At 42.1% G+C, this 19,157-nt stretch overlaps 1 protein-coding gene across 1 annotated transcript in view; it reads left to right on the forward strand.

Moving 5' to 3' along the window:
• Positions 1-9,612: 9,612 nt before the first annotated feature.
• Positions 9,613-19,157, forward strand: part of LOC106600051 (CUGBP Elav-like family member 5) — a 45,019-nt gene continuing 35,474 nt past the window's right edge. The window contains exons 1-2 of the mRNA XM_014191387.3: positions 9,613-10,051; positions 10,902-10,984. Of these exons, the coding sequence (XP_014046862.1) occupies positions 9,694-10,051; positions 10,902-10,984 (441 nt within the window). The 5' untranslated portion in view covers positions 9,613-9,693. The remainder of the gene's footprint in view (positions 10,052-10,901; positions 10,985-19,157) is intronic.

Below are 19,157 nucleotides of genomic sequence, written 5' to 3' on the forward strand. Positions count from 1 at the left end.
ACATTGCTGCTACTCGCTGTTTGTTTGTTAGCTACGCATAGCCACTTCGCCCCCACCTACATGTACAGATTACCTCAACTAGCCTGTACCCGCGCACACTGACTCGGTACCGGTGCCCCCTGTATATAACCTCGTTATTGTTATTCTTATTGTGTTACTTTTTATTATTACTTTTTATTTTAGTCTACTTGGTAAATATTTTCTTCTTCTTGAACTGCACTGTTGGTTAAAGGCTTGTAAGTAAGCATTTCATGGTAAAGTCTACACTTGTTGTATTCGGGGCATGTGTCACGACTCCCACCGAAGGTGGCGCCCCCTCCTGCTCGGGTGGCGCTCGGCGGTCATCGTCACCGGCCTACTAGCTGCCACTGATTCCTTTTTTGTTTTCCTCCTTTCTGTTATTGTTTGCACCTGTCCTTAGTTGGGTTGATTAGCGGGGCTATATGAGCAAGCTGGCCCGCCTGCTCTTTCTGCGGGATTGTTTCTCTGTTGTTTGCTTGTGTACACGCTGATTGTGTTTTTGCGCTAGTGCGTGGTTTTTGCGCCGACTGTGTTTTCCCCTGTGTTTGGGGCACTTTGTACGCTCTCATCGCTGTTTGGGGTGGCTTGTGTTTTCGCCATTTGGCTCATTAAAAACCACTACCCTGTATCGCTGCTTCCTGCGTTTGATTCCTCTCCCACTACGCCCGAGCATTACAGCATGTGACAAATACAGTTAGATTTTTTTTTAATGACTGACCCACAGGAATGTTCTTGCAACATGTCTAGAACATGAATATCTTGTATTCTGAGAACATGGCAACCATTTTCTGTGTGACGTTGATGGAAATTTCTCCTAACCCTCAGAAAACTGGACACCGGAATGTTCTTGCAACGTTCCCATGAAACGTGTCTAGAAGATTAATATCTTATATTCTGAGAACATGGTAACCGTGTCCTATGTATGTTTGGTGTGACGTTGTTGGAACATTTTGTAAGTTGCTCTGTATAAGAGCGTCTGCTAAATGACGTAAATGTAAATTGTAAATGTAACATTCGCCTAACCCTCAGAAAACTGGACAAAGGAACATTCTTGCAACATTCCAATTAAAGGTGTCTAGAACATTAAAAAATAATATTCTGAGAACATGGTAACCACGTTCTGAGTAAGTTCTTTGTGACATTAAAGGGAATTGTTTCTTGGAAACAGTCCTTGCACATGACTGGAACATTCCTATGAAAACTTCAGGTAATGACCAAATTAGACTTTTAAGGGAACATTCTCTAAAGGTGTGGGGAAAGTTTGTTGTTAGCTGGGGTGGCCCCTAACACCAGTGGTGGTCACCTGGTGTCACTGAGGAGAACAAGGCCCTTAAATGTTTTAAAAATATATATATATTTCACATTTATTTAACCAGGTAGGACAGTTGAGAACAAGTTCTCATTTACAACTGCGACCTGGGCAAGATAAAGCAAGGCAGTGCAACAAAAACAACAACCCAGAGTTACACATAAACAAATGTACAGTCAATAACACAATAGAAAATCTATGTACAGTGTGTGCAAATGTAGAAGATAAATAGGTCATAGAGGCAAAATAATTACAATTTAGCATTAACACTGGAGTGACAGATGTGCAGATGATGATGTGCAAGTAGAGATACTGGGGTGCAAAAGAGCAAGAGGATAAATAACAAAATCGGGATGAGGTAGTTGGGTGTGCTATTTACAGATTGGCTGTGCACAGGTACAGTGATCGGTAAGCTGCTCTGACAGCTGATGCTTAAAGTTAGGGAGGGAGATATAAGACTCCAGCTTCAGTGACTTTTGCAATTCGTTCCAGTCAATGGCAGCAGAGAACCGTAAGGAAAGGCGGCCAAAGGGAGTGTTGGCTTTGGGGATCACCAGTGAAATATACGTGCTGGAGCGCGTGCTACGGGTGGGTGCTGCTATGGTGACCAGTGAGCTGAGATAAGGCGGGGCTTTACCTAGCAAAGACTTATAGATGACCTGGAGCCAGTGGGTTTGGCGACGAATATGTAGTGAGGGCCAGCCAACAAAAGCATACAAGTCGCAGTGGTGGGTAGTATATGGGGCTTTGGTGACAAAACAGATGGCACTGTGAAAGATTACATCCAGTTTGATGAGTAGAGTGTTGGAGGCTATTTTGTAAATAACATCACAGAAGTCAAGGATCGGTAGGATAGTCCGTTTTACAAGGGTATGTTTGGCAGCATGAGTGAAGGAGGCTTTGTTGCGAAATAGGAATCCGATTCTAGATTTAATTTTGGATTGGAGATGGTTAATGTGAGTCTGGAAGGAGAGTTTACAGTCTAACCATACACCTAGGTATTTGTAGTTGTCCACATATTCTAAGTCGGAACCGTCCAGAGTAGTGATGCTGGACGGGCGGGCGGGTGCGGGCAACAATCTGTTGAAGAGCATGCATTTAGTTTTACTAGCATTTAAAAGCAGTTGGAGGCCATGGAAGGAGTGTTGTATGGCATTGAAGCTTGTTTGGAGGTTAGTTAACACAGTGTCCAAAGAAGGGCCAGATGTATACAGAATGGTGTCGTCTGCATAGAGGTGGATCAGAGAATCACCAGCAGCAAGAGCGACATCATTGATATATACAGAGAAAAGAGTCAGCCCGGGAATTGAACACTGTGGCACCCCCATAGAGACTGCCAGAAGTCCAGACAACAGGCTGTCCGATTTGACACACTGAACTCTATCTGAGAAGTAGTTGGTGAACCAGGCGAGGCAGTCATTTGAGAGACCAAGGTTGTTGAGTCTGCCGATAAGAATGCGGTGATTGTTAGAGTCGAAAGCCTTGGCCAAGTCAATGAAGACTGCTGCACTGTACTGGCTTTTATCGATGGCGGTTATGATATAATTTAGGACCTTGACCTTGAGGTGCGCTCAAGACCAGATCGGAAACCAGATTGCATAGTGGAGAAGGTACGGTGGGATTCGAAATGGTCGGTGATCTGTTTGTTAACTTGGCTTTCAAAGATTTTACAAAGGCAGGGCAGGATGGATATAGGTCTATAACAGTTTGGGTCTAGAGTGTCTCCCCCTTTGAAGAGAGGGATGACCGCGGCTGTCACGACTTCCGCCGAAGTCGGTCCCTCTCCTTGTTCGGGCGGCGTTCGGCGGTCGACGTCACCGGCCTTCTAGCCATCGCTGATCCACTTTTCATTTTCCATTTGTTTTGTCTTTGTCTGACACACCTGGTTTCTATCCCCCAATTACCTGTTCATTATTTTACCCTCTGTTCCCCCATGTTTGTTTGTGAGTGATTGTTTCTATGTATGAAGGTCCGTTATTGTGGGCTCTGTTTTTGTATTGCATTTATTATATGTTGAGTAAAATACGGTTATTTACTCATATCTGCTGTCCTGCGACTGACTCCTATACACCAGCTACACACAGACTTCCTTACAGAATCACTCACCTGAAAGAATGGAGTCAGCAGGAGCAGACACCCTCCCTTCAGAGATAGAGGAGCACGTCCAGCAGCACGCAACCATATTGCAACATCTGGACACCGCCATGGATCGCGTGCTGCAGAAGATGGATCGTTGGGAGAGAGGAGGAGGTCGTGCAGCGCCTCCACCAGCCCCACTACAGCAGGTCCCACTGTCCACCCCTCCTTCACCCGGTTCCAGCGGGATCCGGCTCGCGCTACCGAGGGAGTATGATGGGACGGCTGTGTGCATTCAGAGCATAGAATTCACATAACAAAAAAAATCATAACTAAAATATAGCCGTTCAGACCCTTTGTTTAGGCAAGCCTAAATTAGCTCAGGAATAAAATGTCACTTAACAAATCACATAATAAATTACATGGACTCATTCAATGTCTGATATGTTATTGTTACCCATCTACCAATGACTGCCCTTTTTTTTATTAAGCTTTCGAAAATCTCCCTGGTCTTTGTAGTTGAATATGTGTTCAAATTCATTACTTGGCAGAAAGAACTTATTGATGTTGTATACAGTATATGGGGGACAGAGGAATGGTTAGTCATTAAAAACCGTTCACACAGAATATCTCTGAACTTCTTTGGGGTAGGGGGCAGTATTTTCACGTCCGGATGAAAAGCGTGCCCAGAGTAAACTGCCTGCTACTCAGGCCCAAAAGCTAGGATATGCATATTATTAGTACGTTTGGATAGAAAACACTCTGAAGTTTCTAAAACTGTTTGAATGATGTCTGTGAGTATAACAGAACTCATATGGCAGGCGCAAACCTGAGAAAAATCCAACCAGGAAGTGGGAAATCTGAGGTCTGTAGTTTTTCAGGTGATTGCTTATCCAATATACAGTGTCTGTGGGGTCATATTGCACTTCCCAAGGCTTCCACTAGATGTCAACAGTCTTTAGAACGTTGTTTCATGCTTCTACTGTGAATAGGGAGAGAATAAGAGCTATTTGAACCAGGTGTCTGGAAAAATTGCGATGAGCTCAGTCATGCGCGCAGCCGTGGGAGCAAGCTGAGTTCCTTTTCATTTCTAAAGACAAAGGAATTGTCCGGTTGGAATATTATTGAAGATTTAGGATAAAAACATCCTAAAGATTGATTCTATACATCGTTTGACATGTTTCTACAAACTGTAATGCAACTTTTTTGACTTTTCGTCTGGACTTAGTGCATGCGCCTTCTGCATTTGGAATAGTGAACTGAACGCGCAAACAAAAAGGAGGTATTTGGACATAAATATGGACTTTATCAAAACAAAACAAAACATTTATTGTGGCACTTGGAATCCTGGGAGTGCATTCCGATGAAGATCATCAAAGGTAAGTGAATATTTATAATGCTATTTCTGAATTTTGTTGACTCCACAACATGGCGGGTATCTGTATGGCTTGTTTTGGTGACTGAGCATTAAGGAGAGGTTTATCTTTAATTCTATGCATAACAGTTGTATATTTTATCAACGTTTATGATGAGTATTTCTGTAAATTGATGTGCTCATTCACCGGCAGTTTTGGATGCAAAACATTTCTGAACATTACACGCCAATATAAAATGGGGTTTTTGGATATAAATATGTACTTTATCGAGCAAAACATACATGTATTGTGTAACATTGAGTCCTGGGAGTGTCATCTGAAGAAGATCGTCAAAGGCTAGTGATTCATTTTAGCTGTATTTCTGTTTTTTGTGACGCCTCTCCTTGCTTGGAAAATAGCTGTGTGGTTTTTCTTGTCTAGGTGCTGTCCTAACATAATCTAATGGTATGCTTTCGCCGTAAAGCCTTTTTGAAATCGGACACTGTGGTTGGATTAACGAGAAGTGTATCTTTAAAATGGTGTATAATACTTGTACGTTTGAGAAATTTGAATTATGAGATTTTTGTTGTTTTGAATTTGGCGCCCTGCTATTTCACTGGCTGTTGGCGAGTGCTGTTTCACTGTTTCACTGGCTGTTGGCGACGCTAGTGTCCCACATACCCCAGAGAGGTTTTAAGCATGGTCGAGCTAATAATTATGCTGTGGATTATGTATTAAACCACTCGGACACATCAAATATATAGTTGACCTTCTGAACTGAGCTGCATGACAGGAATGAAACTGCTCAGGGATGTTGCTATGAGGCCATTGGTGATTTTAAAACAGCTACAGAGTTCAAGTTCAGTGATGGGAGAAAACTGAGGATGGATCAACAACATTCTAGTGACTCCACAATAATGAGTGAAAAGAAGAATACAAATATTCAGAATAACATTTTTCCAAAACACGCACCTTGTTTGGAACAATTCACTAAAGTAATACTGAGGGAAAAAAACACAGCAAAGGAATACACTTTTTGGCCTGAATGCAAATCCAACACAACACATCACTGAGTAACTGCCTCCTTACTTTCAAGGATGGTGGTAGATGCATCATGGTATGGGTTGGCTTGACATCTGCAAATACTGGGGAGTTTTTCCAGGATAAAAAAAATAAACAGAATGGAGCTAAGCACAGGCAAAATCTTAGAGGAAAACCTGCTTCAGTCTGCTTTCCAACAGAGAATGGGAGAGGAATTCACATTTCAGCAGGACAATAACCTACAACACCACTCCAAATCTACTCTGGAGTTGCTTACCAAGAAGACAATGAATGTTCCTGAGTGACAAAATAACAGTTTTGACTTAAATTTGCTTGACTTAAAGCTTTGGCAAGACTTGAAAATAGCTGTAGCCATGATCCCCAACATCTTGAAAAACTTTAAGAATTTTGAGAAAAATAATGGGCAATGTTGGACAATCCCGGTGCGCAAAGCTCTTATGTGACTTACCCAAGACTCACAGCTGTAATTGAAGCCAAAGGTGTTTCTAGCATGTATTGACTCAGGGAGAAAATACTTATGAAGACTTACGCAACAACTATATTTTAGTTATTTAATTTTTATGAACTTTTTTGTTGTTGTTGTAAATTTGTATTCCTCTTTGACATTACAGAATATTTTGTGTAGATTGTTGACAAAAAGGACAATGAAATAAATCTAATCCCACTTTGTAACACAATAAGATGTGAAGAAATCCAAGGGGTCTGAATACTTTTGCAAGGCACTGTATTTACATTTTACATTTTTGTCAGCACACACTCTTATCCAGAACGACTTACAGTTAGTGCATTCATCTTAAGATAGTTTGTGAGAGTCAACCACATATCACAGAGTTAGTAAGTACATTTTTCCTCAAAGTAGTTATCAGCGAAGTCCGTGCATGTAGGAAAAGGCAAGTGTTAGTACAAAGAAAGCAAGGGTGTTGTTGTTTTTGTATTTACTATTATTTATTTAATTTATTTGGGGGGGGTGCTGTAGGATTAATCAAGAGACTCATATCTCTCAAGTCTTCTGAGATCAGTGGTGTTGAAGGAAATTAGACAATGGAAGGTCTGGCGGGTGGAATCTCTGTATACTGCATAGTTAGTAGAGTTATACCGCATAGTTTCAGTTAATATAGTATTCTGTTACCGAATTGCCATCGTATACTGTAGTAATTTCAATCACAAGTGCAACTCAATAACCACCAATTCTGGTTACTGCTTTGCAGTTATCGGACATATACTGTACGTATGTACATACAGATCTAGGATCTTAATTTGAGCCAATTTGCTACAGCGGGAAAATAATCCTGCAGCAACAGGAAATGTGAATTATTATGTGAATTATAATTAATGGACATTTGTGTAGGGGTTGCTAAATTTTTCATAAGGGAAAATCAAGTCTGAAATGTAAAAGTTGGAATTTCAAACTTCAGAACACTTTTTACACCAATTTAAAAATGTCCTGCATTGCAGAAAAGTTCGCCTGCAACAGGGTGATCAAATTAATATCTGTAGTTTCCGTTCTCTCATTTCTTACCCCCCATTGAGCTACCACTGGTGGGTGAAGGTTAACACTTCCTGATATATTTCACACCAAAAAACAAAAGACTAAAATGAAACGAACAATAGATTAATAACAGTAAAGTGTTTTTCTAAATAAGTCACAATTATGAAATGGGTAAAATTGTAAATCAGAGGCCATGCTGATCACAGGTGCAGTTCCAGACTGGTCTCATAGTCTAGACACATAGTAAACGTAAATCCAGGACACTTAAATTAGTATGATGAGTTACTGTACGTTTGGTGTGGTTACATAAGACAGAATGTTACTCAAGGCAAGAATGAAATTATGGGTTGGTATATAATGTGAACGTCTAGCAACCTAAAGGTTGTGTGTTCAAATCTCATCACGGACAACTTTGTCCTTTTAGCTAAATAGCAACTTGCAACTACATACCACTTTTTAACTACTTTGGAACTACTTAGCATGTTAGCTAACCCTTCCCCTAACACTAATAATTTAACCTAACTTCTAATCCTAACCTTAACCATAAACTTAACCCCTAAAACTAACCCCTAGACTAGCTAACATTAGCCACCTAGCTAACGTTGGTGTTAGCCACAAGAAATTGAAATTCGTAACATATCATATGAATTGTAATTCGTAACATATCATACAAAATGGATGATGGACATCCACAAATTAATACATATCATACTACACTCAACAGAAATATGTGCTGAGAGGTATTTCTGTCTGTAATAAAGCCCTTTTGCCAGGGAACAAGTCATTCTTATTGGCTGGGCCTGGCTCTCCAGAGGATGGGCCTGGCTGCCAAGTGGGTGGGCCTATGCCCTCCCAGGCCCACCAATGGCTGCTCCCCTGCCCAGTAATGTGAAATCCATAGATTAGGGCATAATGAATTTATTTTAATTGACTGCTTTCCTTATAGGAACTGTAACTCAGTAAAATCTTTGAAAATGTTGCATGTTGCATTTATATTTTTGTTCAGTATAATCGGAGGGTCCAGGATTTACGTTTACTATGCTACACTACATATACACAAGTATGTTGACACCCCTTTAAATTAGTGTATTCGGCTATTTCAGCCACACCCTTTGCAATCTCCATAGACAAACATTGGCAGTAGAATGGCCTAACTGAAGAGCTCAGTGACTTTCAACGTGGCACCATCATAGGATGCCACCTTTCCAACAAGTCAGTTCATTAAATGTCTACCCTGCTAGAGCTGCTCCGGTCAACTGTAAGTGCTGTTATTGTCAAGTGGAAACGTCTAGGAGCAACAACGGCTCAGCATCGAAGTGGTAAGCCACACAAGCTCACAGAATAGGCCCGCAGAGTGCTGAAGCACGTAAAGCGTAAAAAATGTCTCTGGAAGCAACTGCCTCTGGAAGCAACTTCAGCACAAGAATGGTTCGTTGGGAGCTTCATGAAACGGGTTTCCACGGCAGAGCAGCCACACACAAGCCTAATATCATGTGCAATGCCAAGCGTCGGCTGGAGTGGTGTAACGCTTGCCGCCATTGGACTCTGGAGCAGTGGAAACGTGTTCTCTGGAGTGATGAATCACGCTTCACCATCTGGCAAGCCAACAGAAGAATCTGGGTTTGGCGGATGCCAGGAGGACGCTACATGCCCCAATGCATAGCGCCAACTGTAAAATTAGGGGGAGGGGGAATAGTTGTCTGCGGCTGTTTTTCATGGTATGGGCTAGGCCCCTTAGTTCCAGTGAAGGGAAATTGTAATGCTACAGCATACAATGGCTTTCTAGACGATTCTGTGCTTCCAACTTTGTGGCAGTTTGGGGAAGGCCCTCCCTGTTTCAGCATGACAATCCTGGGCTCCCGAGTGGCGCGGTCCATACAGAAATGGTTGTCGAGATTGGTGTGGAAGAACTTGACTGGCCTGGACAGAGCCCTGACCTCAACGCCATCTAACAACTTTGGGATGAATTGGAACGCCGACTGTGGGCCTAATCACCCAACATCAGTGCCCAACTTTACTAATGCTCTTGTGGCTGAATGGAAGCAAGTACCCGCAGTAATGTTCCAACATCTAGTGGAAAACCTTCCCAGAAGAGTGGAGGCTGTTATAGCAGCAAAGCGGGGACCAACTCCACAGTAATGCCCATGATTTTGTAATGAGATGTTCGACGAGCAGGTGTCCACATACTTTTGGTCATGTAGTGTATATCTATCCTTGAGTCAGTAAATCATCATCTCCTGGAGGTGTCGCTCAAGAACCAACGATTATCTTCAAGCCCGTGTCTTTTCCATCTGAGTGCATCCTCTCTCCATCTCAGTACTAGTGTGTGTGTGTCTCAGTGTGTGTGTTGTCACTCTCCTCCAACCTGCTCCCCGCTCAGCATGGCCAGATTTACGCAAAGTGAAAGCAGAAGGGATCAGCAGCAGCATCATCCCCAGCCGACTCATCCCGCCCCCGTCAACCTGCTTCTACAGCAGCCGCTTCTACAGCAGCCGCTCCTACTTATCCCTCATCAGAATCAGCTCGCGCACATCCCGGTTCCGAAACCCATGAACGGACCCGAAACTGTGTCCATGCACACGGACTGCGGCGCCATGAAAGACCAAGACGCCATCAAGCTCTTCATTGGACAGATTCCGCGGAACCTCGAGGAAAAAGACCTGAAACCTCTCTTTGAACAGTTTGGTAAAATCCACGAACTGTCTGTTCTGAAGGACCGATACACAGGCATGCATAAAGGTAGCGTTTTATGTCGGGTTTGCGCCTCCTCTTAGGCTACAGTTGGTCGTTACATTGTAATTACTGTAATTATCATCTGTATGAAACGCAATAGTCATTCCATGTTTGTACCGTTTTGTGATAGATAGTGTCTCTCATCATCTATTCTCTCTTGTGATGTCTGTTCTAGCAATAGTGTGTTAGCCTATGCACCTTGTAGGCTCCTACTAAAAACCCCATGTGACTTGCAGAATAACGTGGGATATAGGGTAAATATCAGGTAAATTATTTTTTGCTATTAGGGCTACTGTAGCTTCCCAACACTTTTTTTCTTGCCCTAATTATTACACACCTATCTTAACAGTTTTGCGCCAGGTGCGCGCATAGCCTACAGTTTATCCTCTCGCCATCGCAGTGTGTCGTGATGCAAACAAACATTTAGAATATTTGGCAAAAAATCTAAAGGATCTCAATGTTTTTTTCAAAAAATCTGTATTTTTTAACAACGTTCATGTCTTTGCATCACATTGGTAGGCTATACATATATGATCAACAGGATTTGTGTGTGTGTGTGTGTGTGTGTGTGTGTGTGTGTGTGTGTGTGTGTGTGTGTGTGTGTGTGTGTGTGTGTGTGTGTGTGTGTGTGTGTGTGTGTGTGTGTGTGTGTGTGTGTGTGTGTGTGTACATACCAGTGTGTGGAGTGAGCAAGCATGTGTGTGTGTGAGAGAGAGAGCGAGAGAGAGCGAGAGAGAGAGAGAGTGTGTTTGCAAGCAAGGGTGCATAGCTAAATAAAGGTTAAATAAAATTTAAAAAAATAAAAAATGTTGTGTGTGTGTGTGACTAACCCTTGTTCATCTGTTTTGATTGACAGGTTGTGCGTTTCTCACCTACTGTGCCCGTGATTCTGCCATCAAAGCCCAGAATGCATTGCATGAGCAGAAAACCCTACCTGGGGTGAGTTTCTCCACGAAAGATGGTATGAAAGCTTTTCCCCAAAGACATCTGGGGGAGAGTTGCCAATTCCTTTAGGATTGGGGAGAATGAGAGAGAGGAGAGTGAGAGAGAGACAGAAAGGAGTGAGAGAGAGGGGGGAGTGAAAGAGAGAAAGAGAAGGTACTGTACAAACAGCAGTAAAAAGAGCCATGTAGATAGCTTGAGACTGTTCACTCTGTGAGCCATGTATGAGCAGGAATAGCAGGGGGAGGAATGACAGAGAGAGAGAGAGACATAGAGTGCGAGAGAAGGGAAACTGAAGAGTGAGGCAGATAGAGACAGAAAGAGAGAGAAAGCAGACGAGAAAGAAAGATCTGAAGGGAGAGGCAGAAAGGAAAGAGAGAGGGAGTGAGATGAAAAGGAGGGATATGGGTGTGTGTGTTGTTTGTGTGTGTGTTGTTCCTGCATTTGTATGTATGTACCTGTGTATGTACCTGTGTGTGTGTGTGTGTGTGTGTGTGTGTGTGTGTGTGTGTGTGTGTGTGTGTGTGTGTGTGTGTGTGTGTGTGTGTGTGTGTGTGTGTGTGTGTGTGTGTGTGTTTGTCTGGATTCATTGTAGGTCAATGCCAAGTGGCAGCAGTGTAGAGTGCAGCATTCCGTTACATAAAATAATCGAATTCTGCTCCTCTTCTTTCCAGCCCACTACACATACGAGAGAGAGAGAGAGAGAGAGAGAGAGAGAGAGAGAGAGAGAGAGAGAGTGTGTGTTTGGAGACTATGGAGCGATTTCAGAGCCAATAGAAATTGCATTTCAATTCCAAAATGTTGAATTTGTATTAGGATCTAGAATTTTTATTTAATATTTTAAAATGTGTAATGCACAAATTGAATTACTTAATTCATAAATTGAACTTGTATTTCATGATTTGAAACTGTATTGAATTAATATTACTTTCAGTTTTACAATTCAATATCAATTTAATTAAATATTCAAAGTCAACATTTATATATTCATTTTCAATATGGTAGATATTGCATTCATGCCTGTGTATCACGTTTACAAACTATAATTTCAAGTTTATCAAAGTTTTGGATATTCAACTTCTCAGATGAATTCAGATTCAGTTTTCAAATTCAGTTCTCTAAATTCAGATTCAAAACCAGAGACAACATCCTGGTACATTGCCAGCCAGGAAAAGTAGAGGAGAACAGATAGAACCAAACTCTCACTGTGGTAAGAGTGAGAAGCTTCTAGCAGTTTCTGAAGCCAATGTGGCATGTTGAATATATTTTCGGCTCTAGCATTTCAACCATGTTGGGTATTATTCAAGAAAGCTAAGACTCTCTGGAACATGGACTTGTCTTCAGTTCCCCTAATATTTCACAGGCCACGCAGAAGATGTTAGATGGGAGTGTCACAAAAAAAAAGGAATTTGGCCTCTGTAAGGTTTGAACCAGGTCTCCTACATGTCACAAGACTGTGCTAGCCCACTTAGACAAAGCATAGGGATAAGTTCCGGTAAAGGACGACACGTTGTCACCCCCCAAACTCACTTCACAGCAACCCCAGTGGTTTAACCAGCGCAACATCAGATCTGAGTCCAGTGGCACCATTGTAAAGGATGTCACGCTGCCTGCTTAGCGACTACCGCTTCCCCCTGATTCAGCTCATTTGGAGACTAGAACTCAGGACTGAAGCATTCCAAACCCTCGTGCTATTAAAAAAGGCCTTCTTCAATTGTGCAAGGGGCGACGCATCAGGCTGAGGAGTGAGTTTCACACCATCCCCATCTGCTGCACTAATACAAGTATTCAAGATCCTGCAAGGTTACTCATCAGAAGAGCGTGGTTCGGTGAGCCATGCTAATGTGATGAGGAACCTGAAGACGTGTTCGTTTGACATGTCTTAGTGTTGTGGTAAACGTGTTCGTTTCAAGTGTCCAGGGGTTGTGATACTGATGGTTTCTCAGGACTGATGGCTTCTACAGTACGGTTGTGGCTAGATGGATTACAGCTCCATGTAGTTTGCACGTCAGGGACAACTGTAGCATTTTAGCTAAGCCTAACCCTTTTCCTAACCTTAACATAATTCTCCTAACCTGCTATGTTAATTCTCCTAACCTGATGCGTTAGTTCTCCTAACCTGCTACGTTAGTTAGCCTAATCTGCTACGTTAGTTCTCCTAACCTGCTGCATTAGTTCTCCTAACCTGCTACGTTAGTTCTCCTAATCTGCTACGTTAGTTCTCCTAACCTGCTGCATTAGTTCTCCTAATCTGCTACGTTAGTTCTCCTAACCTGCTGCATTAGTTCTCCTAACCTGCTAGGTTAGTTCTCCTGATCTGCTACGTTAGTTCTCCTAACCTGCTGCGTTAGTTCTCCTAACCTGCTACGTTAGTTCTCCTAACCTGCTATGTTAGTTCTCCTAACCTGCTGCATTAGTTCTCCTAACCTGCTACGTTAGTTCTCCTAACCTGCTGCGTTAGTTCTCCTAACCTGCTACGTTAGTTCTCCTAACCTGCTACGTTAGTTCTCCTAACCTGCTGCGTTAGTTCTCCTAACCTGCTACGTTAGTTCTCCTAACCTGCTGCATTAGTTCTCCTAACCTGCTGCATTAGTTCTCCTAACCTGCTACGTAAAGTCACTTCTGTCTGTAGCTGTACTCCATCTAGCCACAACTGTAAAAGCCATCAATTCCAAGAAACAGTCAGTATATTAACACTGGCAAGGGTAGTCATTAGGGTAACGTGACTGACTGAGTTAAGACTTTTCATTTTTTTTAAAGTTGTCATTTAGCAGACACTATTATCCAGATCAACTTACAAGAGTAATTAGGGTTAAGTGCCTTGCTCAAGTACGCAACAACAGATTTTTCACCTAGTCGGTGAGTCGAACCAGCGACCTTTCAATTACTGGTCCAACACTCTTAACTGCTAGTCTACCTTCCGCCCCTGTGTTAGCTAACTGAACTAAAGCCTAGGCATTGGTCCTCTGACTTGGATAAATATTTTCAAGGAGGTCAAATGTAACACAAGTCGTTTGGTGACCACGCTCGCGTGATGAGTAACTTGTCTGAGACCTGATTAATTGTCTGTCACACAGGAGACCTGGGTTAGAACCCCAACAGTCAAACCAATACATCTTCAGGTCTCAGGCAAGGTTGCTCATCATGTGCATGGATCATTAAACCACCTCTGTTGCATTTAAATGGGAAAATATATTCAGCATGCCACATTGGATTCAGAGACCGCCATATGCTTCATTTGATTCTCTCTCTTCTCAAGATTTTTAGATTTTTTTTCTCTGGTTTTGAATTTGAATTTAGAGAACTGAATTTGAAAACTGAATCTGAGTGCATCTGAGAAGTTGAATACAGTATATGAAACTTTGATGAACTTGAAATTATAGTTTGTAAACTTGATACACAGACAATGAGTGCAATATATACCGTATTGAAACTGAATATACAAATATTGAATTTTAAATAGAATGTAATATTCATTCAATTCAGTTTCATATCATGAAATACAAGTTTAATTTATGAATTAAGTGATAACAATTGTGCATTACAAATTAAAAAATATAATGTTCAAATTCTATATCCTAATACAAATTCTAAATTATGGAATTCAAATACACTGAAATCGATCCATAGTGAGAGAACACGAAAGAGAGAGAGAGAGGGAGAGGGAGGGAGAGGGAGGTTGAGAAGCAAAGGAAGGAGACAGAAAGACAGCCCACTCTGTGGCTGAATCCTTAATCACCCCTTCCCCTTGCCTCTCGGCCCTCCATTTGCGTTCACACACGCCTCTGCCAGTTGCACAAGTGTCCCAAAGCACAGGGAGTGAAAATTATTGAGGGTGTAGGGGCTAATTAGACCCTCAGATAGCCACTTCGACTGAGCCAGCAAGGCATCAGGCTTTAGAGCGAAGTGCTATCTCGACACGCACTGCGATATGTTAGGCGTTTGCGCAATTTTATACAAAAGAATGGAGGTGTACCTTATTATATTCCACGTGCATTTGTTTATGTCTGATTTCGAGACTTGACACATGTAACAGATAAAACATCTCCCAAATTAAACAGTTTAACTGACTATATATGGTAAAACTGCAAGGGGGATTTGTTCATTTGAATTTTGTGCTTGTTTTATTATTTAAAAGTGAATCTTTCAAGTCAGGAGTGTGTCCCGAAGTTGATGGGTTTATTGATCCCATTTCCCCTCTCTGGAAGTCGCCCTCGGAGTTTCGTCAGAAACACTTGACAATGGAGGGCACTCCGAGCGAATTGGTAGGGGCAAGGGGTGGTTTGGGATTCACAGACTCACTCACTCACTGAGTTTCAGACACACAGCCTACATACAAGATGGGAAGTTCGAATGTGTCGTATAAAATACTATAACAGGGCCAACCCCCCAAAGCAGTGTGAAATGGAAAATAACAGCTTGCTCTTCTCATGCCCACTAACCCATATTAAACCCACTCTCCTCTCCCCCTGTCGCTCTCTCTGTCTGCTTGTCTCTATGTCTCTTCCTCTCTCTTTCTGTCTTACTATATCTTTCTCTCCCTGTCTCTCTCCCTCTCTCTTTCTCTCTCTCACTGTCTCTCTCCCTCCCTCTAACGGTTTATCTAGTTATTTCTCACCCCACTCTTTCTTTTGAATCCTAGCTCTCTCTTTCGTGTTTGTGTGTGTGTGTGTGTGTGTGCGCGCGCAGAGGAGGTTTTCACTCGTCTCTAATTGCCGTTTCCCTTCCTCTCACATCCCTCTCTTTCTTTCTCACCCTTCTCTCCTTTTACTGGAGGAGTGACAGCTTCATCAGAAATAATTGGCTGCTTGCACTGTGCAGCTGCATGTCTCTCTGCATGTCTCCCTCTCCCCCTCCCCTCTCTCTCTTATCCCTCACTTCTGATCTATTATTCATCTGCGATGTTGTAATGCAAAATTAATTAGGCTTAATAATAGATTTGGTGGGGTGTAGGTTAGACAGACAGACTGCCATTAAAACAAGTGTTTAGTGTGACGATTGACGTCCATGTTTAGCCAATGAAAAGGCACGGGGAAGTTTTTTTCAATAGATTTTTATTTTATGGCATAGATAGACGAGGGGAGGTATCATTTCAAAGAGCCTACTCAAAACAGCGGATAAGGTTTTGAAATGAAGATTAACACACACACACACATGCACAGACACACAAACACACACATAAAGTACACACAGATATATTTGAACAATGTGCCACCAGAAGTTCTATGTCTGTGTCTTAGCGAATGCTTGTGTATTGTTTCGACATTGTTTACAATCTATTATGCGCCTGGCCGTGACATTTCTGCCTCACATTGATGGATTCACAACCAGAGCCAGGCCACTAGGTTATAGTAGAGCCCCATGAGCACTACCATTGTGATTTACGCTCCCCTTGCAACTTGTGCTCTCATTAATCCAGTGCACAGAAACAGATTAGATAGTGTTGTTCCACATGGTGATGCTTACTCTGACGGTGTAAGTGTGTGTGTGTGTGTGTGTGTGTGTGTGTGTGTGTGTGTGTGTGTGTGTGTGTGTGTATGTGTGTGTGTGTGTGTGTGTGTGTGTGTGTGTGTGTGTTAATGGGTTCTACCTCAGAATCCCTCTGTTACTCTGCGCTTTTACAGCACAGTAAACTCATGATAAGTGCACAACATTGTAAATGTACAGTACCAGTCAAAAGTTTGGACTCACCTACTCATTCAAGGGTTTTTCTTTATGCTTACTATTTTCTATATTGTAGAATAATAGTGAAGACATGAAATAACACATATGGAATCATATAGTAACCAAAAAAGTGTTAAACAAAATATGTTTTATATTTGAGATTCTTCAAAGTAGCCATCCGTTGCCTTGATGACAGCTTTGCACACTCTTGGCATTCTCTCAACCAGCTTCATGAGGTAGTCACCTGGAATGCAATTCAATTAATAGGTGTGCCTTATTTTGTGTTAATTTGTGGTATTTATTTACTTCTTAATGTGTTTGAGCCAAGCAGTTGTGTTGTGACAAGGTAGGGGTGGTATACAGATACAGTCCTATTTGGTATAAGACCAAGTCCATATTGTGTCAAGAACAGCTCAAATAAGCAAAGAGAAATGACAGTCCATCATTACTTTAAGACATGAAGGTCAGTCAATCCGTAAAATGTAAAGTTTCTTCAAGTGCAGTCGCAAAAACCATCAAGCGCAATGATGAAACTGGCTCTCATGAGGACCGCCACAGGAAAGGAAGACCCAGAGTTACCTCTGCTGCAGAGGATAAGTTCATTAGAGTTAACTGCACCTCAGATTACAGCCCAAATAAATGCTTCACAGAGTTCAAGTAACAGAAACATTTCAACATCAACTGTTCAGAGGAGACTGCATGAATCAGGCCTTCATGGTCAAATTGCTGCAAAGAAACCACAACTAAAGGACACCAATAAGAAGAAGAGACCTTCTTGGGCCAAGAAACATGAGCAATGGCCATTAGACCAGTGGAAATCTGCCCTTTTGTTCTGATGAGTCAAAATGTGCGATTTTTGGTTACAACTGCCGTGTCTTTGTGAGACACAGAGTAGGTGAACAGATGATCTCCGCATGTGTGGTTCCCACCGTGAAGCATGGAGGAGGAGGTGTGATGGTGTGGGGCTGCTTTGCTGGTAACACTGTCAGGGATTTATTTAGAATTCAAGGCACACTTAACCAGCATGGCTACCACAGTATTCTGCAGCGATACGCCATACCATCTGGTTTGCGCTTAGTCAGACTATCATTTGTTTTTCAACAGGACAATGACCCAAAACACACTTCCAGGCTGTGTAAGGGCTATTTAACCAAGGAGAGTGAGGGTGCTGCATCAGATGACCTGGCCTCCACAATCACCCGACCTCAACCAAATTGAGATGGTTTGGGATGAGTTGGACCACAGAGTGAAGGAAAAGCAGCCAAAAAGTGCTCAGCATATGTGGGAACTCCTTCAACACTGTTGGAAAAGCATTCCTCATGAAGCTGGTTGAGAGAATGCCAAAAGTGTGCAAAGCTGTCTTCAAGGCAAAGGGTGGCTTCTTTGAAGAATCTCAAATATAAAATATACTTTGATTTGTTTAACACTTTTTTGGTTACTATATGATTCCATATGTGTTATTTCATAGTTTTGATGTCTTCATTATTCTACAATGTAGAAAATAGTAAAAATAAAGAAAAACCATTGAATGAGTAGGTGTGTCCAAACTTTTGACTGGTAATGTATGTCACACCAGTCTCAAGTCAAATACACTACTTATATTTTGCACCAGATATGTTTGTATGTGTGTGTGTGTGTGTGTGTGTGTGTGTGTGTGTGTGTGTGTGTGTGTGTGTGTGTGTGTGTGTGTGTGTGTGTGTGTGTGTGTGTGTGTGTGTGTGTGTGTGTGTGTGTGTGTGTGTGTGTGTGTGTGTGTGACAGAGTCACTCTTCCCTCAGGTTGATGACCATGACCTTCTCTGTCACTGCTGAGTCTCTCATTATCTCACACGTTTGGCCCTCCTCTCTCTTACTCTTTCTCTCTGTCACTCCCCTATGCCTCTCTTTCTCATCCTTCTTTCTCCCTCTAACTGTGTCCAACTACACTATATGGCTGTCTCCACTGCCTGTCTTCATTGGTTTTAATTGCTACATTGCTTTCAGAGATGCAACACATTATTTATCCAGTCCATGTTTCCTAGCAGAGAGAGGACTCTTCTTGCTTTCCAAGAACACATGAAGACGTCATAGTAGGACTCACTTACACACAGGCATGTTTACTCTTCCTCAAAGAGCTTGTGTATTAATGTACTCTATATCTTTCTGCGAGAGCGTTTCATCTCGCTAGGAGAACACTCCCCGAAGTCCGGCAGCAGCAGCAGAACCTTCGCTGGAAGAGTCAGCCCACATCAATTATTTAACAAAGTTAAACCAGAAATATTAAGACCCCAAAGGGCTTTAGATCAGCCTCACAACAACTGTGTTTGCAATAGGCGCTCCCAGTTAAACAAACTGCTAATACATGCAGCCTGGGATGGAGAAATATGTCAAATTCTAGGTTTCTTTACTTGCATGGTTTCCCTTTTGTTTTAGTTAGCAACAGCTACCCTTTTTGGGAGTCAACACAGAAGGCAATACAAAGTGTATGTGTGTATGTGCGTTCATGTGTGTGTTCGTGTGAATGTTCA

Source organism: Salmo salar, chromosome 03, assembly GCF_965601325.2.
Source record: "Salmo salar chromosome 03, fSalSal1, whole genome shotgun sequence".
NCBI lineage: Eukaryota > Metazoa > Chordata > Actinopteri > Salmoniformes > Salmonidae > Salmo > Salmo salar.